Source organism: Alligator mississippiensis, chromosome 3 (assembly GCF_030867095.1).
Source record: "Alligator mississippiensis isolate rAllMis1 chromosome 3, rAllMis1, whole genome shotgun sequence".
Lineage (NCBI taxonomy): Eukaryota > Metazoa > Chordata > Crocodylia > Alligatoridae > Alligator > Alligator mississippiensis.
This window is the reverse complement of record NC_081826.1, coordinates 133255853-133280321: the sequence shown is the minus strand read 5'-3', so window position 1 is coordinate 133280321 and position 24469 is coordinate 133255853. Positions and strand designations below refer to the sequence as shown.

The 24469-nt window shown below is 50.2% G+C and overlaps 1 protein-coding gene across 4 annotated transcripts; it reads right to left on the bottom strand.

Annotated features, from left to right (window-relative positions):
• Positions 1-3118: 3118 nt before the first annotated feature.
• On the bottom strand, positions 3119-23316 carry TFAP2A (transcription factor AP-2 alpha). Of its 4 annotated transcripts, none has more exons than XM_019491129.2 (7): positions 23173-23316; positions 15862-16296; positions 12747-12798; positions 10025-10256; positions 8891-9009; positions 6551-6692; positions 3119-5210 (listed from the first exon to the last, which is right to left on the bottom strand). In XM_019491129.2, exons 1-7 carry the CDS (start codon positions 23203-23205, stop codon positions 4922-4924), a joined length of 1302 nt encoding a protein of 433 aa, XP_019346674.1. In that variant the 5' UTR covers positions 23206-23316; the 3' UTR covers positions 3119-4921. The 4 variants fall into 4 exon arrangements, with proteins under 4 accessions (XP_019346674.1, XP_019346673.1, XP_019346672.1 ...); XM_019491128.2 differs by lacking the exon at positions 23173-23316 and adding an exon at positions 20575-20830; XM_019491127.2 differs by lacking the exon at positions 23173-23316 and adding an exon at positions 18574-18753.
• Positions 23317-24469: the final 1153 nt, after the last annotated feature.

Below are 24469 nucleotides of genomic sequence, written 5' to 3'. Positions count from 1 at the left end.
TCATTTTCACGGCCCGGCTTGCACCTGTAACTCCAATAATGAAGCCATTTGTTATTTATATTGCGCTGCTCCCTCCGCCCGGGATCTCTAACGATCTGACCCTGGTTTATAGCCCTGCCACCGCCGGAGACTCGCGTGGACTTCCAATCACTGAGCGAGAGAGGCTCAGATCTTTAACTGGGATGAAGCAGCTGCTTGCTCCGTGCAGGCCCCTAACTTGATTAGTCTTTGGACAAGTTAGGCAAGCATTAGTGATTGATAATGACGTTAATTAACCCCTTTCCCTTCCAAAACAGCAACCCACTGCCAGCAGGATGCTACAGACACCGCCTCTGCCCATAGCTTGCTGCTTAGGGGACCAACTCCCTCTTCTCCAGGAGGAAACCCGTCGTGTTCTACCCTCCTCTCAAGAGTTACCACTTGCCAATCGCAAAACAAGAGCCCCTGGGTCAGTGGCAGCCAGCTCAGCCGAGAGAGGCAGACACTGTCTGTGTTGCACCACTAACATTTCGCTTCAGTCGGGTTGGATCTGTCACCTGCTTTGTCACTTGGCCCTGTCCACTAGTCTGAGCTTCACAGCACCCTTTACCTGGCCAGCCTGTGCTACTTCCCTTCCACTTTGTTTGTAAAAACATTACACAAACGCACATATATATATGTATGTATATGTATGCGTGTGCATCTATCTGTATGTATATGTGTATGTATACACACACACATAGATATCAATATAGATATAGACGCTAAGAATCTGCATAATACTAGATTCTGGCAGGGGGAGGAAAATGTATATGATGGCCCTTTTGTTTAAAAAAAAAATATATATATATAAGCAAGCAGTCGATTGGCTCCTGCAATCCAGTTGATCAGGGGCCACACCGAAATCTCCTTGAAATTTAAGGATCGTGATAAATGAATATTCCTAGCCAGTGACTAAAATGTATTCAATTAACTAAAAACCTCGTGCACTTCTGAACTGAAGTGGAATCGACTGTAATTGATTTATTTGAAACCAGAGGTTAAGGACTGAATTAGCTAAGTACAACTGGGTATTTCAAGCCACTGACTTCTCAAATGTCAAATCCCTTCTATTTTAAATATTATTTCAGCTGCAGGGCATGGTTGCTCCACCAGTAATATCTCAAATTCTATTCATATTCGATTTTTAGAGGGGTGGGGTATATTCAGATTTCAGGAGGAGGGCGCTGAGGATGCCGACTGGAAAGAGCATTGTGCTACATTTCTAAAAACTGTAGCCATTAGCACAGCGTGGCAGGAAGGGTCTACAAGTCGTTAACATTCACCCATTCCTCCTGCTCACAGCTGATCTGGGGAAAAATATATATATACATTTGTTAGTAAATAAAGCATGCCCTAGAATTTTACTGCTGAACATTGATTACAACGTTAAAAATACATCCAGAGAATGCGCAAGTAATTAGCACGTTTTAATAACAGCATGTTGGTCACAGTAGAAGAGGCCAAAGTGAAGCTAGTATAATTTCCATTATCGCCTGTAAAATCCTTCTTTGGATATAATAATAAAAAGATCTATGCGAATGCATTTCACCTCCGCTTTCTGGTGGGTGTTAGGGGAAGTCAGGGCAGCATAAAGATATTTAAAATACTCCACTCCCGGAATCAAGTGGCTAATTATATTTTTAAAATGTTATTTATTATGACCTTATAATGTTCTAGCATAAGACTTCTTTATGCATTGCCCAGCATAAAATGATTATATTGGGCACAGGTTTCAAAAAGTAACAAGCTTGTGTAAATCCAGATATGAATGAATGGTATTTAATAAGATTGTTTTCATTTAGAAATGACTATTTATGTGGTGCTGCAGAAAGAGCAGCAATGTATTGCTGTTTATGAATGCTATTGTGCCCGAGGTGAGGATCCCACACACAATCTGAGATGCAGCCAAGAAAAACAGCCCAGATAGACAATGCTTCACTTCACCTGCTACAATACTGTGCATTTCATTTATGTCAAGAATATGTACAGTTAGGGTTCATTCACCTCATTATTTTGTTACATCTACTTTACAGTTAACCAGTCTCTCTCGGAAATAATAAATAACTGTTTTAGAAACAATCGCAGCTTTGCATGCTGAAGATCCACTTTTCAATTTTGTATTAAAAAAAAACAAACACTCTTTATAAACTGCCTGGCTTTGGAAAATAGAATTTAGACTCCACCACCTCTCTTTCTGCTTGGCAAGATTGATTTTACACTGCCTTCCCTAAACAGATTACCAAAGCAAAATGAAACATCTTGGGTTTTATCTAATGCTTTGCTTCACCAACCCTACCAAACGTCAAACTGTAGGAGCAAATGTTAATTCTCATTGCAGATTCATTGTAAACACCGCACTAGTAACCTCCTCAATTTCTGCCTGAGAAGCACACACATGCAGACAGACACACACCACACCATCAACAGCACTTAGAAAGCACAGCCTCAATAAAAAAAACACCTTTACATTTCAAGCCACGTTTGCAATCCTTCTCCTTAACATAATATAGTTCAAGAGACACTGACTCCACCTCTTGTTTGGACCAAAGACAATGAACTGAAAAAGAGTGGGGGGGGGGGGGCGTCACATGGTGTTTTATTAAAATAGGTCTCCAATACAGGTTTAATTAGGCTTTCATTTTTAAAAAAAGTTTTTAGCAAATTTCTTTCAAAAGCAAGGGAGGGGTAAAGATTAAAGATTGCAGCTCCCTTTCTCCTACATAAATAAGGCACCCCTGCAGAAGTCAACCTGTCACAAAACCTGGCCATAAATTTAAAATAATTCATCTTCCTCTAGATTTCACCACAGCCCAGAAATCTTGAGGTGATTTTGCTGCCTGGATACTAAGGAGGTTTTCTGTTTTCTAGTCCACATTTTATCAGTAGAACAATGTTCCCCCATCACAAATTTCTGGCTTGTATTTGGTACCAAATGACTATTTTAGCTTTTCAGATAATCTTCTTGAGACAGATTATAACATCTCTCTCATTTTTCCCCTCCATTAATGCTACTAAACTGTACAAATTTACATGTACAGATAAAAATTTTGTACAGCGCATATCTACTTCAATACAAATGAAAATCTAGAGGTCAACATAAATAAAATAAAACTTTATTTTTTAAATAAAATTATGTTTTGGATAAAGAAAAGATAGTGTGTCATTTCTTTAGTAGTACAGACAATTTTTTATCCAAAAGAATACATTGTGTTTTATTGTGTCATTTGTCTGAATACAGACTCAGTGGAATATCTAAATGATACCCTGCTCTGAACTCCAAGTTGAAAGTAAGTTTTTATTATACTTGAGGGAAACAATGGGTTCAGCTGCTTATTGCAAGGAGCAATTGTCAAGGGAGAGTTAAACTCAATTACTGTAACCATACTGAATAAAAAATACTGCCAAGAACAAAAATACGCCTGGGTAAAGACAGCCACTGAATAAAAAAATCGACATAAAGCGTATCAAATATTTATTTATCTGGGCAACAAAGGACTATGATACATTGACAGGCATGGAAACTACTGCCAGCACAACTCAATACAATACAACTATAACTGCTTCCAATATGGCCAGTGGAAATACAGGATACCAGGTGGTCCCAAACGTTTGAAGTTCTTTGAAACAAAAAAAAGATAAAAAAAAAATAGAAAGAAAGAAAAACTAAACCTTGATCTAAAAGACAATATTAATTTATTGCTCTGATGGTGCTTCCAGGAGGACAATGGATGAAAATATTTTTTTTCTTTTTTGCCACAACACATAAGGGTTGGAAAACCACCAACATGTTTTCTTTCTTTTCTTTAAAAAAAAAATCTTGCCAGGGGTCCAACATCACTGATTTTTTTCTTTTTTTTTTTTCTTTTTCAATGAGAAACTAAATGTCAGTACTAATTATATATAAAAATTCATGTTTGTTTGAAATTTGTTCAGCTGCTTCATTGTCGCCTTTAACATGCTACAAGAGGGCTAAAAATGATGAATCCCAGAGAAAAACCCCCCAAAAAACCTCTGATATCTAAATAAGTACCATGAACCACATGATGAACTAAGAGGGGAAGATTTAAAACCCACTAAACAAGAGGTAAACGAGATCACCAGATAAATAAAAAAAGGCTTAAAACAGACTCACCATATTTACAATTCCCATTAAATTACACATAAATAAATATATACATACAATGAACACTGATTCCCTTATAGAAGAGCTGTGAATCGTGTTGCAATTAGAAAGTTCAAGTTGGTCGCTTTACCTTGGACAGGAAAGAGTTCTAAAACTGAAGAAATGGAACTGCTCTGTGTTTTGTGTTCAAGTTTATTCACAATACTGATAAAAGATCATCAGTCCTTTTTGCCTCGCTTTTGCTGTGGCTTCTGTTGGGGAAGGGGCTTGGGGACAGAGGGGGCGCTGGGGGTTGTATGCTTTTTTGTGTGTCGCTTCTGTCTTGTCATATGGCTACAATCTTACCAGAAGTGTGTGTCAAGGGAGGTGGTGCTTTCAGTCCGATGAAGCTCATAAATTTTTTTTTTTAGCGTGATTATTTTTTGTTGCTTTCATTTCATCTATTTTTTTTTATTTATTTATTTTTAAAAAGGGTCCTCTTGCTGCTTTTTTGTGTTTCTTATTTCGAAACAAAAAAGTTCGGGAGCTCAAAGAACTTTTTTTGTTGTTGCTGACTCCATGGGCCCCCCCCCCCACCACTCCCGCCTCTGATCTCTTCTCTCCAAACCTGGGAGTCCCTGGGAGGATGGTGCCGGGAGGGGGAGGGCAGAGCAGTCCTGCGGAGTCAGGAGAGCAGGCCGGGCAGGAGGGCACGGGGGAGGGGTGGCAGGAGATGCCTGGCTGGATGCTGGCTGCTGGCTGCGGGGGGGGGGGGGGGGAGGAGGAGGGGCTGGATCTTCACTTTCGGTGCTTCTCCTCTTTGTCGCCGCTTTTGGTGCTGCTGTCCGTGTGGCTGTTGGGGTTGTTGCTGAGGTACATTTTGTCCATGGCCTTGAGCGCCTCGGTGAGATAGTTCTGCAGGGCGGTGACGGCCGCGCACACGGCCGGGCTGCCGAAGCCGTGCGAGATGAGGTTGAAGTGGGTCAGGCAGCTCTGGATGCCCGGCTCCAGGATGGGGTTGGGCCGCGAGTTCCCCAGGGGAGATCGGTCCTGAGCCAGCAGGTCGGTGAACTCTTTGCAAATCTGTCTGTGGCACAAATGGAGCAGAGAGGAGAGAGAGAGGAGGGGAAATGAACCGGGAGCAGCAGCGGCACAGCCCAGTCCCCCCCCCCCCCCCCAACCCCTCCAGCTCAATGACACACACCGCCTCCCAGCCACCCTCCCCCCAAACTGCGCCCCGCAAGTGCCACAGGCCTGCCTCCACCCCCAGCATCTTTACCCGCAGGAGCTCTGGGGTGCAATTGAAGGGCTTGATGTCCCCCCCTCCCGTTTGGGCAAAGCAGAGGGGCAAGCTGAATGTGGGGAAGGGGGGAATGAGAAGAGGTGATATCTTGTATTAAACCAATTAGATTTTTTGCACACAAAAAAAAAATGTCTTTAATTGCAAGCTTTTGGGCACAGCCACCTTTCTTCAGGCAGAGGGAAGGGGGGTGGCACTTTCCCACACTGGCCAGGCTGGCACTAGCCCGAGGCTGGCAGCTTTCCTAGAGGGAAGGGAGGTCCCAGGGCAGGGTGCAGAGGTCACACTGGATACCAGAGGCGCTGCACAAATGGCTGGGAAAACAAAAAAAAAAAAAAAAAGAGAGAGAGAGAGAGAGGCTGCCCCTTGAAGCAGAGCCCCGAGGCTGTGCTGAAGCAGTTTGCAGCTTCAGCCCTCTGCTAATGTCTTCCAGCCTTAGCCTGGCTCCCATCCTCTGCCTGGGCCCTCTGGCACCCTGCCCTTTGGTGACATCCCCATTGGTAATTAAGGGCCACTAAACAAGCCTTTTAATTTCCAGCAACCAGAGCAAAACCATCATTTTCTTTTCACGCACCACCTGGAAGTCTAGGCAGCCCCACCAATGACAACCTCCGCTGGCGTTTTAACTGCGGGCAGATTGTCGCTGGACATAGATTTGAAATGTCCCTCTAGCCACCCAGTAACTTAGGAGGTGCTTAAGAGGAAGGGACCACAGAGGATCTGAATGCATTGAAATCGGTTTTAATGTGCCACTTTTATTTTACTGTCAATAGGAAACCTCTTAGTATGGCAATGGATATGCTCAGCTAAAAAGCTCCAGCAAACGTTTCCCTTTAGGGTACTATCTTCCTTCTTTAAATAAACACCCACCCACAGTTTCACAACGACTTGCAAGAAAAACTGCATGTAAGCTCTCTTTAGGAAATACAGCCGGTTATGCAGTCTCCCCCCCTGTTCCCCAGGCTGCCCATGCACATGCAATGATTTTGCATGATTTTGCAAAATCATTCATAAGCACTGGCTAAGTGGCAAGCAAACAAACCAAAATGGTCTCCCCACCCCTCTGCCCCCAACAGTGTGATGTTCTCTCCAAGTCAGCAAAGGCACCGGCAAGGTAAATGTCTTACTTTGTAGCTAGAAGCATGTTTTTTCTTGTGACTTGCTCGTTTGGATCGGAATGTTGTCGGTTGAGAAATTCAGCTACCGCTTTGGCAGGAAATTCTGTCTCACAAACATACCCAAAATCTCTAGCTAGATGTACTGCTTCTCCTGGAAAGGGGGAGGGGAACACACCGCTAATCAATATACATAGCGCAGGGGGCAAAATAGATTAGCAAAAGCTATTTTGTACTTAGACTTCCTTTTCCAATGCACACTGCACAGAATGCTAATGACACATCTTCTCCTGTTAGGAGTTTTCTTTGCTCTGATCTAGGTCAAGGCAAAATGCATGTGTCCAAGAAAGCAGTTTAAAGTGAAATCACCCGCACGCATTTGAAAGTTTCAATCTGGAGCCAGGCAGGTACAGAACTAAGCTGAATGGCCTATCTACCTGTGTAGACACACTGCACAGCTCAGCTTTATAGGCATCAGTTAACTATTTGTTTGAAAAACAGAGATTTACCTTGGCTCTCTCTCCATATTCTTTTACAGTGTATCAATGATTAATATTGATCATAATGACTCCTAGAGAGCTTCTAAATAGACTGCATTAAACAGCTAAGTGTTTAAAATTTAACTTGATCGCATATAATTATACCTTCACCCCCAAACGATTAACCATGAGAATTTTAGGGTCATTCCACTGAGTCTGTCTGTTTTGTTGATTTTCAAATCTTTGGTTTTAATTTCCTGAACCAGTTGGTTTTTACTGCAGGGCTTCCTGCCATTAGCTCCAGCTCCGGAAGAACGCATGCGCCAATTAGAGCTTCAAAGCCTCAGTCCGGTGAGCTTGTTTCCATAAAATGGAGCGGATCATAAACAATAACAGTACTCCAGAAACTGCCTCATCACTAGGGGACTCAGGGCCCAAACCATTGTTATATTAGCATCCACAAAAAAGAGAGAGAGACAGGCTATCTTTACCACTTTATCTGGTGATCAACCCTTCTTGCTTCTTTAAGGAAAATTCTTTGCAACCCATTACATGAACAACAGAACACAGTGAGACATTTTCCGTGTTCATAAATATCACAAATACGAGCCACCACCAAATCCAGACTGCTTGCAAGTTCTTTTCTCTCTGCCCAGTTTTTATTTACAACAGAGTGGCAATTGTAAGTGTATGCAATTACAGTTGGATGCAATTGTAAAGCCTTTATGAAACATAAAGACTTATATAGCAGTTTCTCAGGCAGTACAGAAATGACATAGTTGATCAGCTAAACCACTTTTTTCCTAATCAAGTGTAGCTTTTAATAAAGCTTTTCACTCCAAGTAAGTCTTTCTCCCAGGACATAATGCAAAGAAATAACAAAGCTGTCTACGTCCCTCCAATGAGCAAACCTGAGCATCCTCAGAAAGATTTCACGTATTTGTCTAAACCAACATAAAAAGGATGTCAAACCCAAAACTAAAGGAAAGGGATGAAAATATAGTTTTGACAGATCCAATTTTTTTTCTGCAAGCAGCTGTGGCAAAGTAAGCCTTATTTTAAAAATGACTACACCTCTATCAGCTTTCCTCACTGACTTATGAAAACACATGAAGTCCGAAGGTGTTAAAAGAAGTTTCACCTCCTCCTCTCAAAGTAAAGTAGAGAAGAAGTATAATAAAGAGAGCATGTGTTCTGAAAATGAGAACCAAAAGAATGCAACTCCGAGGCTTTCAGGACACCCTTAATTCATGACTTAGGTCAAGGATTCCCAAATTAATTCAGGAAGTAATGGTCACGCATTTCTCCAATGCAGATGTCAGAATAACTTAAATGATTTACTGTTATGTTGTTTAAGGAGGAAAGACACAAAACTGCAAATAGCTGCAGCTCTTTAAAAATTAAAATTGCTTAGTCCTCAGTGTGGGAATGGAGGAACTAGGGAAATTTAAGCTGGCTCCTGTAAACTGTCACTCAAATGAATAACACTTATCCACCCCATCTTGCAGTCTTTATTCGAGTTCCTGGCATATTCCTCTGGATCTATTCCTGGCCACACTGAATAATGCAGTGGGATATGACCCAGCATGTATCCAATGCAAATACTTTCTAGAGAATGCAATGTTAAGAGCTCACGATTGTCTTTGAGTCCTTGAGTCCGTCTCAGGTGAAAACAAAGACCAAGTTACAAAATGAACATTTTCCTCAGCCATAAGGATTAGAGAAAATAACGCCTTTCAGACTTCAAACAAGGAGTACAGGGGGAGAATGGCATTCTATTCACAGAGGGGAAAAAAAACCAACAAAAAAAATGCAACCCCTCCCCCCCAGCTTATTTTTCTGAAGGAGCCTTTCCAATCTTGGAGTCACTTACCCTCCACTAGCGACGTGAGTAAGGTGACATTAGCAGCTTTACGTCTCCCGGCTGGCAGGTTTAATCCTATTTTGTCCAGTTTCTCTCTCAAAGATCTCCCTCCATTTTTAGATTTCGCCCTGTTGCACACACAAAACCACTTAGAAACAAAACTGATAGGAACCAGGTCAGATTTCAGGGCCCTTTAAAACCTTCCCCAAAATATACCAGAAGATAATGTTGATGGTGAAGGAAAGTTGGATGTGAGGAACAGGCAGGAGGAGGAAACCTGGCAAAACTGAAGGCAACTGGTACCTGCAAATGATATCCTGTGGGTCAAAGGTTTGGAGTGCTGAGTGTTCCCATGTTTTCTAGAGCCCTGATTTAACTCATAAACAAGCACAGATCTGAGAGGAACACTCCCGAACCTGCTCCTAAGTAGTGACCCAAAACATCATCGTTTCCCAACTCCTGACACCTTTCCAACTCAAGAGAGAAGTCCCTTCCAGCAGCCATCTCCCAGCATGACCTCCAGCCTTGGCCCCAAAGGCCCGGGACACCCCTATTCCCAGAGCTTTGCTGGATCGGGCCAAGAGAGGATTCTCCAAACACCCACCTATTAGCTGTGACCCAGACAGGAGGAGCCCAAAGGTTTTAAATACAAGTGGTGGGATTCATTCCTCTTGGATTTTCTTCCCTACCCAAGTGTACTTTAACTGCCTGGATTGAATTATATTAGGAAGGAAGGAAGGAAGGAAGGAAGGAAGGACCCCAGCAGACTTCCTGCCTATGGCAGGGGGGCGGGACTCGATGATCTGGTGAGGTCCCTTCCGCCCCTAATGTCTATGAAATCTACGAAGGAAGGATGTCCCTTGAATACAGATCCCAAACTTTGTTGTAATACCTGCTTGCAAACAGGGGAAACCTGCAGAAGAGGTGTGGGGGGAAAAGGGCCCTTCCTCCTGGATGACTCCCTGCAGCAAAGGTCCCTCTCTGCCAAGGTCAGAGCCAACCCAGTTTCCTCCGTGGCCCCATCCCAGCAAAGCCCTGGTGCCCTGGCTGCAGGGACACCTTGCCCCGGCTTCAGCTGCAGGGGTGGCAGTGGCCAGGATGTCAGCGCTGGGAGCCCCGTCCCCGGCCCGGCCCGGCCCTCACCTCCGGAGCACTCCGCCCAGCAGAGACGCGTTGAGGCACTCGGGCGGGGAGAGGCGTCTCTGCACTTCCGCCACCGTGACCTTGTACTTGGAGGTGGAGCTGAGCAGCGAGAGGCGGCCCGGCACGGAGCAGAAGACCTCGTTGGGGTTCACCACCCCGCCGAACAGCGCGTCCTTGTTGATGGGGATGGAGGAGACGGCGTTGGCGTTAGACTTGGACAGGGACACGGGGCCTGCGGAGGAGAAGGGAAGGGGGCAGCAGGGGGGGCAGCGGCGTTAGTGCCCCGGCCGCAGCCCCAGGCCCGCCCGCCCCTTCCCCGCACGATCCGCGCGGAGCAGGCGCCGGCTCGCAGCCGCCCCCGCGTGGGCTCCGACCGCCCCGCGCACAGCCACCTCCGCGGGGCTGGCTGCTGCCATCGCACGGGGGGTGACACGCTCCAGGCGCTTTTCTCCCCCGCGCCAAACCCGGGCAAGAAATCGAGGAGCAGCCGGGCGCGCCGGCGCCCTTGTTTGTGAAGAAGAGACACAGATAGAGCCATCGAGCTCCCAAAGCAAATCGGGTCGGCTGCCAGCCCCGCACGGTATAAGGCGGGAGGGGGAGGGATTCACAAGAGGATTCGCTCCCCGAATAATAATAATAATAATGGCTAACGACACCAATAACAATGATAATAACGCTAATAATAATAACACCACTAACGATGACGATCATAATGGCAACGATGATTTTTATTCTTGCCGCTGATATTATTCATCATAAGGGGAATGATGGCCAGACTAATGATGATAGTGATAACAATGATGATGGTGGTAATGATAACAACAATACGAGTGCCCATGGTAACAACAGTAATGCTACTGCTAAATAGTGACAAAAGTAGCATTTGTACCAACGGTATTATTAGCAGTAGCATTCGTATCAGTTATGTAGCATCGGTATCAATAAGAGTATATTAGTAGTTCTAGTATCAATAGTAACATGAGTATCAGTAGGAACTTATTCGTAGCTTTAGTAGCAATAGTAACAATGCTGATAGGAATGCTACTAATAACAGCAATAATACTGATACCAATGCTACTAATAGCATAACTAATACTACAAACAACAACAACAGTACTAATAGTAACAGCAATACTAATGAAAGCCCAGCAAGGTGCCTCTGAATCCAGCCCCTAAACGCTAAACTGGTGTGTACATGTAGGTCCTAATCAATCTGCAGAGAGAGGGGCTGTGCAATGCAGCCGGCTCTAATGTTTTCAGCCTAGAAGTTTGAACGTGAGAAATGGCTAATACACAGAGAGGCAGCCCTCACCCAGAGAGCAAGCCTGATGAGCAAATGGCAGCGCCTTTTTTGGGAAGAGGTACCCCCCACAACAAAAAATCCGGCCGCTTCGAGGGCTCAGCCACACACACAGCAACCAATATATATTACATAAATAAAATAATCAAGCAGTCAAGCGGAGGCTATTGTTGGAATTGATTCAGAGCCACCCAAAAGTGCGGGGAGCCCTGGCGGCTCCCACCAGATATGTAAGCACCACTGCAATCCGCCCAGCTGGTTTTTTCATGCAATGTAGGTTGCATCCCAGCTCCACGCGGGTGCATTAAAAAAGGTTTACTCTCCCCCTGTTTTGTCGCCCGGGCTCCCCGCCCCCCATGTCTAGTTTGGTGGGGATAGCCCAAGCCGATGGCAGGGGTGGGAGGGGGGTTAGGTTTTGGATAGATCACTTGTGACATTAATAGCTCTGGGGAGGCTAATAGAGACAATAGGAGTTAAACGAACTCTTGAGATTACTAATAAAAGAGCCAATTATCATGTCGACTTGGAAAGAGCATCTCTTAAGATTTATCCCTTGCACATCTAATTTGACGTGACAAAGGCTTCACAGACAGAAAAAAAAAAAATTGAAACTTTAAACTAGCCTACTGTATAGCGAGTGGGGTTAAGAAGGGAGAACGGCTTTCTCCAGTATCTCGCTCTGCTGGGGCATGGATTCCCCAAACACCACAATGTTGCCAAAAGAAGTCCAGCATGCCACTGCTCGGAGCCCTCCATCCAGCGAGTGCTGCTCCACCACCTCCTGTGCAAACCAATCACTTGCCACCTCGCCACCAAGAACCGCCTTTTGCAAACTAGCCCGAACGCGATTTTCAAAATCCTTAGGTCATTTGAAGGAAGATCTGAGCGAAACCACCAGCTAAATCTGACACAATTAGCAACCGGTTTCCAAGCACTGAGGAACCTCCCCCCTCCCCACCCAAAGCTTCCCAGAGATCACACTATAAAGAACTCCACGCCTTTGCTACGAAGCCATCTACCATTTTATTTTCCTTCATCCTCGTGATTAAAAGGAGGCAAACCATTCCGTATTATTGCAGAGCCCTTGCCGGCCATTAAATAACGTCACTCAGCCAGACAAATTGGTGAAAGCACAAAACAGAATTGCATTAGGACGCACTCGAAAAAAAACACACACAAAAAACCCACCCCGGATCTGATTTTCTCCATCAGACGATAGCACTTTCTTGCAAAACCTGCTCCTACACAGAAGGCTGAGTTCAAGCCCGGCTGATCTATTTTATTTTCTATCCGCAGCCTTTAGTAAATGATATTTGGAGAAAAAAAAAAAAAGGGAAGGAGGGAAAGGAGCTTTGCAAGTTCTCCCTTCAGTAGTACCCAGCTTGTGAGGACATGCTCGGAATGCGAAAGGAAATGGCTTACCTTTCTTAATTACAGTTTGATCTGGGATGTTAATACCCGGGTCTTCTACATGCTGCAACAAAAGGAAGACAGAGGGGTGTCAATGGAGAGTCATCACAAAAGGGAACCGAGCTTAGGAAGGCTTGGGGTGTGCTACAAGTTACATTTTCTCTCCCCTCCAACGATGTAAAAAACAAATTCATGTCGGATTTTTTTTCCAAAGGTGGTGGAGGAGCAGAAGGGAGAGTTGGAGGGTTTTAAATAAAAGCAGACCTAGATCCCTTTCCCTTTCTCTCCCTCCCGAAATCAAAACACATGGGCTTCTCCCAAAGAACCCTGAAATGCAAGTCACCCCGCAGGGTTTTTTTTTTTTTCCTTGCACTTCCAACCCCCCCCCACCCACACACAAAAAGCCTGCAGATACTCTAGCAAGAGGCGAGCCTGCTCCGCCTGCCTGCAGCAGCCAGGGCACGGGGAAACAACAATGGAAGCCAGCGGGAGAAACAGGGGGAGCAATGGAAAAAAAAATCATCATCATCATCCTGCACACACACACAGAAGGGAGGGAGCCCGAGAAAGAGGAAAGGCATTTGCAACACTTTCCCTATAGGCAGGGCAGGACAACCCGAAAGTGCCTCCCGCTTTTACTATTGTCCAGTGTCAGGGCTCGCGGTGCCTTTTGCAGCTGGATCGTGTGTGCTAGAGCCACGACGTGATTAGAAAGTAAAATGAAATCATGTTTTCTAATTCAAAAAAAAAACAACAACAACTGACAGGCAATATAATGTCTGGCTGTGTTTACAAATTAACACCAGTGCTGCTGAGATAGAAGATTTCGCAATCGTTACAAAACCCAGGCATTACCATTTAAAAAACTATTACTTCCTTCTCTAGTCTTTGTCCAACAATAATACTGATTCTAACATTTTCCATTCTGTCTTGGATTTATGCTCCTGTTAATTGTGCCTGATCTCAATGATTCCGGGTGGATGGTACTAAGTTGCTTTATTACAGGTTTTATTATACTCAATGCTCTCATTTGTAACTTGCCTAAAGTGCTTCTGGATTTAAGTATAATTAAATTGAGAAATGTTCAGAAATGACTACTGCTGCAGTTCTTGTGTTTTAACTATATGGGGAAATATGATCCCTTTATGCATGCACCCTAACCCCATAAAGTAAATGTAGTGTGGCATAATACTTTTATTTGTGTTATTTCTACATATATTCCATACACGGAGGACTGTTAAGTTTAAAATCCCACAGAGATATTTACTATTAAATAATTTTCACCATCGACTTGATTTTCTCAAATATTTACCGATCCTTTTTATTAAAGGTTAACTTCTGCAGCAACAAGGCAGAGGGGGGGGGGACATTTTTTTTCTGACTCACATCCCCTTAGAGAACTATATTAGTCCACCCGAATAAAAAGTCTTAAAAGATGCAAAAATACTCTTAGAAGATGCATTTATTTCTAATTTTTATCCTTTATCCCTGCATCCTGCTGATTCAGTTTTACAGAAGGAAAGGATTTAAACCAGATGCCTTTTGGTTTTCACGATGTATAGCACTGATAATAATTCATAGCTCCTTGAAAGGGAAATCAAACGATTTGTACATAAATATCTGGAAAGAGCCCCCACCCACACTTCACCTTCCAGTTTAACCAAACAGGATTTGCAAAAGAATATTTCAGGTCAGGCTTTTCTAGCCACCCAAGCCCTTGCAGTGGACAAATTAGTTTATTCTAAATCTTCCCTTCGTGTTCCTTCCTTTCAAGTTAAAAATATCGATCTGTTCTTAAAGGATCCAAATTGCTTGCTAAATCCTGGGCTTTACGAAATGCACCCGTTTACTCCAAAACTGCTAACCAGAAACTAGCAATTTTCTGTAGTTAATTTAGCCAGATGAGAACTGCAATAAATTCACTATTTTCCCGAAGTATAATCTACCGAAGAAAGAAAAAAGAAAAAAGGTTTCAAAATGACCAAATTAAAAAAAATAAAGGAATAGGTAAGTTCATCTGAACATTATCCTGGCAACATGAAACTGTAATCATTAAACTGTCAGCAGATATATTGTTGTAATATTTGATCCTGTAATTTGGGATGGCATTTTAACAAAAATCACATCCAGATCCCATCAGACTCCCTCCCCTCTCCTGCAAGTAAATGGGCCGGAGTGGGAGCGCTGTGAGCCTTAATAAATTTATTGGCATGTTCTAATTCCATTTTCAGGGAGAAACCCAGGAACAGGAACTTTGATCACAAACAGTTGTTGCCATTACGTTGCATCAGGTCCTTCCCGGGGAAACAATGGCCTTTTTCTGGCTTTGTAAATAGCCAGTGTGCTAATGTCATGCTTAATTAGCAATCATTTCGAACTGTACTTATTGATAACAGAATTAGACCTCCAAATAATGTATTATCCAATAGGCTGCAAACATTTAATTTAATAGAGGGGGGGAAGCAGAGCTGCAGAGAATTTGATAACCTATAGCTAATGATTTATGAGGTCACCCTTAGCACTTCTGCTAAAAGAAGGAGGCAGCATTTTAATATACCTCTCCTCCGATCTGTCACTTAATTCCTTCAGAGGAGAGGATCCTCTTACAACTTTAGACGTCATTAGCCTAGATGCCAATTCTGTAATCAGTGGGAACTGATTTCCAGCCCCCACCCCCTTCTTCTGCCACTTTCACCCACTTTTATTTCATCCGGGGAGGTAATGTTTGCTTCTCCATTTGACCAGCTCTTGCATTTCAGGCAAATGTGTGTGCTTGTGTGTGCATGGGTGGGGGGGGTGTTTTCCCTTCTCTTTCCCTAAGGCGATGCGAAATCCCCAATGCAAGGCCCCGCGGTGGTATTAGCTATTCTTCCAATCCTAGCAGCTTATTGTCACGGCAAAGGCCGAGATGGTTCAGGATGACAGTAAGGTGATTTATTCCAAGGGAGGTGGACAGGGCGGTGCGGGGCCCGGGCGACCCATTGTTCTCCGTGGGGCCTGGGCTCTGTGGTTGAAATTGGCTCCTGAGGGTGACAATGGCTTTGCCACCCGGCCTTGGGGATGGCACTCATCCCCGAGCAGGGTTGGGGGGGGGGTGCTGATCGCGTGTGCCATGCGGGCTCCTTACCGGCACGTCTTCGATAGCGTGAGGTATGGAGTGGATGGGGATGTCTCCTAGTCCTGAGCTGAGCCCGTGCGGGCCGTGCAGTAGATCCTCGTGCCGCCGGTAATCCCTTCGAGGGTCCAGGCCGGAGAGCTGGTGCGGTAACCCCCGGTGCGTGTGCAAGAGCCCCGTCTCCTGGCTTTGTCTCTGTCCTGGCCAGCCCGGGTGCTGGGGCTGCGGCTGGGCATGCAGGGGGTTGAGGCTATAGGGGTCGTTAACGTGGGAGTACGGATCTTGAGACTGCGGGTAGATGGGCTGGTACGGGGGAGGGAAGTAGGGGGGCTGGAAGTCGGCGTTGGGAGTGTGCGAGAGCGGAGGGGCGCTGGTGTACGGGGACTGCCCCACAGTCCCCAGCTGGGGCAGCCGCGCCGTCCCGTTGCTGGTGCCGTCGTGACGGTCCTGGGCAGGCAGGGGGGGAGGAAACAAGAGGAGAGAGACAAAGATGTCATCCAGCTGCGGGCGGACACGCGGGCCGGGCAGTTGCACCCCCACCCACCCACCCCCAGCTGCCAGGCGAGCCCTCTCCCCAGGACGGCAGGACCGGGGAGGCTTTGCAGGCAAATAACCCCAAACCCAAAAGGCCCCGATCCCGGGGCTCTGCTTCCCACCCCCTGCTCTGACACCGCCAGAGGGGACGGGGCTGTCCCGAAAATCGCTCCGGTAAAACCAGAATCCGAATCCAACCCAGAGGCTGCATTAAAATATATATATATTATAATAATGCAAAATCAAGCGGTTTTAATCCTGCCACCACCGACATGGATCTCCCCGGCTTTAAATGCAACTAAACCAATATTATGGTTCAGCTTATCGCCCGGGCATCTAAGCAAAACACGGGGAAAAGCAAAGCCCACTGCCATTTTGTGGCTATTTCTAACGTTGAAACACGTCGAAATTGCTTCGAGGAAGCCAATCATTTCCAGCACAAGTTTTTTTCCCCCCTCTCTGCGGACGCGATCGGATGCAAAGACGCTGTATCAGGGGGGCTGGGTTTTGGAGAGAGGGGGGTGTAAGAGTGAGGGGGGAGCAGCCAAAAGATGCAGGGTGCAAAAAAAAAATTAAATCAATATCTCTCGGTATTTGAGTGGAGGTGGAAGGCAAGGAATAGAAACAAAGCCAAAGGCTGCCAGGGAAAAATAATAATTGGGGGGGACCGACAAAAACAGAATATCTCGAAGCAGGCAGCTGGAGAAATATAAACAACAGTAAAAATGGAGGCACATTATTTAGCCGGGTTTTAATTGGAAGCGGGGAGTTACACTGAGTAGCCCATAGGTATGTCTAGGGCACAGGCATCGCTCCCAGAGAGGCGGAGGCGGCTCTCGTGAAATGCCCGGCATCAGAAGGGGTGAGCCCGGACAAAAAAAGAGAGAGAGAGAGGCAGGAAAAGAAGAAATAGCGCAAATCAACCCATGGAAAGGGAAAGGGGGAGGAAATTAGCCGGGCATGGTACTAACAAGCCTTTTGTAGTTCACTTGAAGCAGCCCGGAGGGAGGGGGGGGTGGAGGAAGAAAATTATAACTGAATTAAATTAATAATCATCATCATCTTCATAAGGAAGGGAGGAAATTCCCCGTAGGAAACCGGGGTGTGAAACCCAAAGTATCATCATCAACAATAACAATAAGAAAGGCGGGGGGTGAGAGAGAGAGAGAAAAAAAAGCAAGCAAGCAAGACACATCGCAAGCCTGAGATAGAAGAGTGAAGCAACTCACCATCGCTGAAAAACTGTGTACTAACATCTGCGAAGCGGCTGGGGGGTAACACGCCGGGGGAGAAAAACCACGGAGGAGAAGTGCCCCCCTTGTGCGCGCACACACACACACACGCACTCTCACACGCGCTCTCGCACAAAAAAAGAGGAGCCCGGCTCTAGACTCTGCCTACGAGCCCGCACCGCCAGGACCTCTCGTGCGGCGAGGCAGCGCTACGATAATCCATCAGAACTTGCACCAGGTCCTGATGCCCTTCATGTGCGGCTGCAAAGGCGATCTCTAGGCTGTCCTGAGAGAAGGAGGAGGAGGAGGAGGAGGATCAAAGTTTATTAGTCTTTTTTTTTCTTTTTTTTTTTTTGGTGTGTGTGTGCTTGTTTCTGAATCCTTTTTTTTTCTTTTTTCTTTTCTCTTTCCTCCCTCTCTCTGGCTCCTTTCCTCCTTCTTGGACTTAGCTGCTGCTCCACTTGAGCTCCTAATAGCCGCGATGTGCCGCTGCCTTCCTCCAGCCTCCTAATAGCAGATATTCATGACTATTAATATTACACGAATACTTAATAAGGGAAGAATGGCTGGAAATCGAGCGTGAAGCGAGGAAGCAACTCAAGGCAGAGCCTGTTCTAAATGACGTCCATTGAATGAAGAATCAGTGTGTCTAATCAGAGAGGGGGGAGAGAGAGAGAGAGAGGGAGAGGGAGACAAAAAAGGGAGAGGGAGAGAGCGCGAGAGAGGGGACATGCCGCCGCGTCTGACGAATCACAGGGAAGGGGCAACATTTTAAAAGGTTGCAGGGCATGCAAAAGTGAAAGAGAAAGAGGCTCCAGGAGAGGCAGAGGGTGGGAAGCAGCGAGCCAGGCAGGCAGGACGCAGGGCGCAAGGGGAGGGAGAGGGGGAGGGAGGGAGGAGCGCCCCCCCCCCGGTCCCGATCCGCCCTCCTCCCTCCCCCCCCCCAACAGGGGCGCACCTCGGGCCGCGGTGGGTAGCCCTCCTCGAAGGGCAGTGGCAGCAGGGCCTTGGCAGGCCGGGCCTTGCAGCCGCCTTTCGGCTCCTGGGGCCGCTCGTCCTCCATGGCTCGACGGCTGCGGGCGGGCCAGAGCCGGAGCCGACCCCCGCCCCCGAGCAAGCCGCGGGCCCCGGGCGTCTCCGGCCGCTGCCCCCCGGGCGCCCGCGAGGCGCTCCGCGCTGCTGCCGGGACGCAGAGGCGGCGACGCGAGGCGCTCCCCGCTCCGGCCCAACCCGTCCGACTGGCTGTGCCAGTCCCGCGCGGCACCTCCCTGCCGGCTGTCGTCCGCCGCCCCCGGCCCCGCCGCCCGCAGCGCCCCGCACCTGGGCGCCCGCCCGCCCCGACTCCCGGCTGCCGGGGGGGGCTCTCTCCAAGCCGGCGGGGACGCGGGCTACTCGCGGGGAAACGTAACAACAGAGATGCGGAAAACGCCTGAGTCAACTACAGGAAAAATAATAATAATAATAAAAAGAAAAAAGACCCAGCCCCGAGCACCCACCGCCGCCCCGCGAAGCAGCAGTGCCAGCCCCGGCGCTGACCGGCCGGGAAACCCGCCTCCCTCGGCCGGCGGGACGCGGGCACCCGAGCCGGCGCTGCAAACATCGGGCCTGAGCGGAGTCCCCGCCTCGGTGGCCCTGGCTGCGGCGCGGCGGCTCCTGCTTGCAGCCCCGCGTTCAGATGTTGGCGGGCACCAACGCGGGCACACGCACAGCCCGCAATTATCCCTGCTGCAGAGTGGATGCGCAGCCCGGGCTTTGTTTCGCCCGAGTTAAATTTGTGTGTGTGCGCCTCTCTCTTTTTCTCTCTCTATATGTATACGCGTGTATGCATGTTTATGTGTATATATACATACAGATATAATAAATGCACACATACAATATATAAGTGCACATAATACATATGCGCATAAAATATATACACGTTTGCATATAATATATAAATAGATGTGCATAGATGCACATACACATATAAATACGCATACATATATGCACATCTATGTATCTACATATATACATGCACAGGTGCCTATATACACATGTACATATGCATACATGTACCTCCTTATATATTTGTATGCGCATGTCCATATATAAATGTACACATATAAATATGTATATATGTAGGTACAATTATATGTATATGCACATATACACATGTATCTACATATATACATATGTATGCAGAATACACATGCACATATATAAATGTACCTACATATATACAGTATGCAGAATACTGTATATATATACACATATATATATGCATTATTCTGCATATTATGCATATTCTGCATACTGTATATATACACATATATACAGTATGCAGAATACGCCAATATATGTATGCAGAATACACATGCACGTATATAAATGTACCTACATATATACAGTTATACACACACACATATGCACATATACATATATATACACGCATAAATATATATACACACACACCTCCATATATATATATACACAAATGTACATATATAACTGTACCTACATATAAACACATATATATACATGTATATATTATATAAAATATAGGCACACACACCCCCCTGTATACAAACCCAGTGTTAGGGGGATTTGTCGCTTCAAACCCGTTGAGCCAGAGCCCGCTGGCTAGAGGTAGGCGGCTGCGGAGCGCTTTGCGGCTCGTGCAGCCCGGGCCCGAGGGTGCGGGGCTGCCTGAGCCCGTGGCCGGGAGAGGGCACCTGGGACGCCCCTCTCGCCCCTTTGTCTGCCCTGCCCCAGCCAGCCCGGCGCGGGGGGGGCATCGGCCGGCTGCCAACTGCGCGGGCGTTGCCCCGCTACACCTCCGCGTCCTCTCGCTGCTGTCCCGCGCGGAGCGTCCCCAGGCTCCCAGCAGAGGTCCTGGGCGGGTGCGCACCCGCGGCGGGAGCCGGGCGAGGCTGCGGGCAGCCCGTCGTGGCCTGGCGGGCGCCGTCGGGCGGGCGCTTACCTCGCACTCCTCATACTTGATGTTATCCGTCAGCTTCCAGAGCATTTTCATGGGGCGGCGGGAGGGCGCGGGTTGCGGCGGCCGCGGAGCCCGGGCGCGGTGGGGAGCGGGGCGGTGCGGGGCGCGGGCTCGCCGTGAGCGCTCGGAGATCTCCCTCTAATGGCAGAAAGTTTTCCCTGTGCCGGCGCGGCGGCGGCAGCCCCGGCGCCTCATTAGCATACCAACAATAGTCCAATTGCTCTGCAGCGCAACAACCTGCAGCGATGGACACAGGTATAAAGGGGCCCGCGAGCCCCGGGTGCCACGGGCCCGCCCCGCGCCGCTCCTGGGCACCGGCGGGGGGAGCCCGGGCCAGCGAATCTCAGGGCTGCTGGGACGAGCTGAGCTCGAGGCTGGGGATGAGGCTTGGAGCCCCCCCGTGCCCCCAGCCCCGCTCAGGCAGAGAGGCGGGCCGGCCGGCTGTGCCACTCCGGGGGGGCACGGATGCTGCGCGCAGCGCTGGAAAGGCGGCGCCCACCGCCCCCTTCTCCCCCCCCCAGCCTGCACATGCCACGGTTGTGACCCGGTGGCTCTCGCCCGGCTGCGCGGAGACCGGCTGGAACAGGGGGAAGGGAGGGTGCGGGGGCACCCCAGCCACGAGCTCTTTCGCAAGGGCACGGAGGGCAGCAAAGAGCGGCGATTCAGACCCGAGAGCCGGCCGGCCGGCCGAGCACGGGGCATGCATTGCCCGCTTTGCATCTGCAGCCCTTGCCCCGCTCCTCACTCCAGCCACCTCCACCGCCTCCTTCATGATCACGACCCCCTGGCAGCCGGGCTCGCGTTGGAGCTCCCCACGTGTGGAAGCTCCCCTGATGAGCTAACCCTGCTCCTCCCGGCTAACCCCAGAGCCAATTCACTTCCAAGCGCCCTGGGGGTGCTTCCTGCTCTGATTTCTTCCGACATCAAGGGGCCTATTCCCCCAGCACCGCCAAGCCGTTAGCTAGCCTAGAGAAGGGGAGCCTGTGCTCACCTCGCCATGGCAGCCCCGAGGCCTGGCGGGGCGCTGCCCCCGTCCTGGCCGGCGCAGGTAGATCCAATGGCAACCCCTCCGGAGTCACTGGAGGGCCCCGCTGCACGGTTTCCACCTCCACAGCTCCCAACTGCAGAGATGGGGCACCGCCACCCCAGGCCTGGGCACAGGCAGGGGCGGTCTTAGCTCTGCCAGCCTCCGACCTGTGGCTCTGATCTCCCCGAAAACTGGTCGTGGGGGCAAGAGGCGAGATCTGACGCCTGTGCCCCTCTGCCCCCCCGGGCTGGGCTTTCACCCCTGTCCCTTTGCTCCGCGGCGCCAGCCAACACGTGCTCGTTCCCCTGCTCCAGGACCGGCAGCTCGGCCACCAAGAGCTCCTCAGCCGGCCGTTTCCAAAGCAGGGGCTGGGACAGAAATGCAGCCAAGGGCAAGGCAGGGTAGAGCCAGGCCAGGGCCCCCGGCTGGAAAAGGCCAGCTGGAGGGAGCGGGCGGGCCTAGTGGCCCCCGGATCCCGGTACTAGACGAAGTCGGCGGAGCAACCGCGGGGTCCGGGTCTCGCACGCGCACAGCCGCCGCCTCCCCCCGGCTTGGTTGCACCGATTTATACCCCGGGGCTGGAGGGGCCTTGGCTCAGAGGCACAGGCGACACGGAGAGCGCGGGCTTGAAAGCGGGAGCAGCCGGGAGTAGAAATGAATTCGATTCAAAATAATACGAATCCTTCTCCGGGATCCCTGGACCTGGCCCCGGGGGAGGGGGCAAACCCCATCCTTTCTTCCCGGCCCAGCTGCTGGTGCCATCGGAGAGAGCGAGCTCCCAAGTTTTGCTTAACTCCGGATCCGCAAGGAAACTAAACGCGGGGCGGCCAACCTGTCCCAGCCCAGCCGGCCGCGGCGGGTCTGTTGGACTGGATGGAAATCGCGGCCCTGATGCCCCGTGTTTGGGCGCGGATGTGCTGGCCGGGCCGCAGCGCGGAATAGCAGTGGGCAGACGGCGGGGCTCCACGTGGGTGCTGGGCCCCGGGCCTCCCGCCCGCGAAGTCAACCCAACCGCCTCCTGGCCCCCTGGCAGGCAGGGCCGGGCCGGAGGAGGGCAGCCCGGGACGCTGAACAGAGGAGTTGGGCTGGCGATCCGGGACAGGAGAGGGTCACGCCCGGCGATCAGGCGGCGATCAATGCCCCCTGCCCTCCCAGCGCGTGGGAGAGCACACGGGCACACACACACACGCACGCAAGCAGCTGGGGAGTACCGAGCCCCCGCGCTGGGACTTTAATGCCCACCGGGGCTCTTCTTCCAGGGCCCCTGGCGTTTCCCCAGGCAACGCGGCCCGGGGCTGGGGAAATCCCAGGCACAGGCGTGTGCACCCCCGGGGGAGCCCGGAGCCGGCCCCTCCGGCCTGGCTTTCTCCTCTGCCACCTGTTGATCGCACATCCTGGGCCGTCTCCTCCGCGATCTGGCAGCTCTCAGAGCACGGGGCTGCCTTGTGGGGTGCCCCCCGCCCCGGGGAGCAGCACTTCCCAACCCCCAGGGCAGGACCTGGGGGCATGCCCCCCTCTCCCTGCCCGGCCTCGGCCCAGAGCTGCGCTTTTACCTGCCAGTCACCCATTTTGGCGAGGATTGACATTGCGGCGGCGGGCTCCTGCTGGCAAGGTCCCGGCTGGTCATGGACCGCGAGGGGATCCGCCTGCTGCTCCCTGCGATCTCTTTAGGCAAAGCCCTGCTCTTACCTGCCTGCAGCCGCGCTCACCTGGTCCTAAAGAGCTGGGAGCTACCTGTTCCCGCGCCTGCGCGCTGCGCCGCCCCGAGCTCACTCCCAGCCGGCCCGGGGAGCTTGATGCTTTTAGAGCCGGGGCCCTCGCACCCGCCGCCCTGCACCCAAGGGTGTCCCCGTCCCCCACAGGGGCTCTCCCGCTCTCCAGCCACCAGGCAGCGCAGGGCGTGCCTTGGAGCCGTGCACTGCCCTGGGGTGGCAATGGGGTGAGGAAGAGGAGGCCGGGGGGGTGTCTGGGCCCCCATGAGCAGAGAGGGAGCTGCGCATCTCCCCGCCTGCCAGGAGCTGCCTTGCACCGCGTTGGGCCCAATGCTCCTTGCATAGCCCGCAGGCCGGATCGGGCCCCCCAAGTCCCCCCGGCTCAGGCAGAGGGGGGCTGGCAGGGCGCGCAGGGTGTCTCCCCCGAGGGGCGAGGGGCGGCGGCTCATTCGTTTTCGAGGAGGGCAGAGGCAGCGAGGAGGGGAGGACATTGCCCTGGGCGCCCCGCTGCGTCCCCTCGCCTGGATTTGGCCCTGCCCAGGGGAAGGGGGCGGCTCGCCCGGCAGGCTGGGGACTCTGCCATCGGAGCGGCACTGGGGAGACGGGACTTTTTGTTTGCCGTGATTTATCCAGGGGGATTCCTCCCAGCCGCTCCCCCAGGGCGCCGGGGGAAGCACCTCACTCCCTGGCTCCAAAGCAGCCTTTCAGCCGGACCGCTTCCTCTGCTGCTCTGGCTTCGTTTAAGAGCTGCGGATACGAATGGAGCTGGGGTGGGGGGGAACGCAAAGTTATGGGCAGGTAGGCAGAAAATAAAAGCCGAGTCGAGGGGGATTCCTTTGCAAACCATTAGCATGTCCAGGGGGGTGCGGGAGGGAGGGGAGGCGGTTCCCAGCCTCGCAGGGGCCTGTTCCAAGCTGGGATGCGCCGCACGGGTGGGTGGCACTGCCAGCGCTCAGCCCCCGGGCGGGCAGCTGCCCCCGGAGAGGGTCTCGGCAGGGTGGGGGGTGGGAATCCTGGGTGGGGAAGCAACACAACACTAGGGTGGCAGGGGTGCAGGCCACTGAAAGCACCCGCCTTGCCTTGCCTTGGGGTGAAACCTCCTCCACTCCAGACTTGATCACCAGTGGCCTAAAGGGAC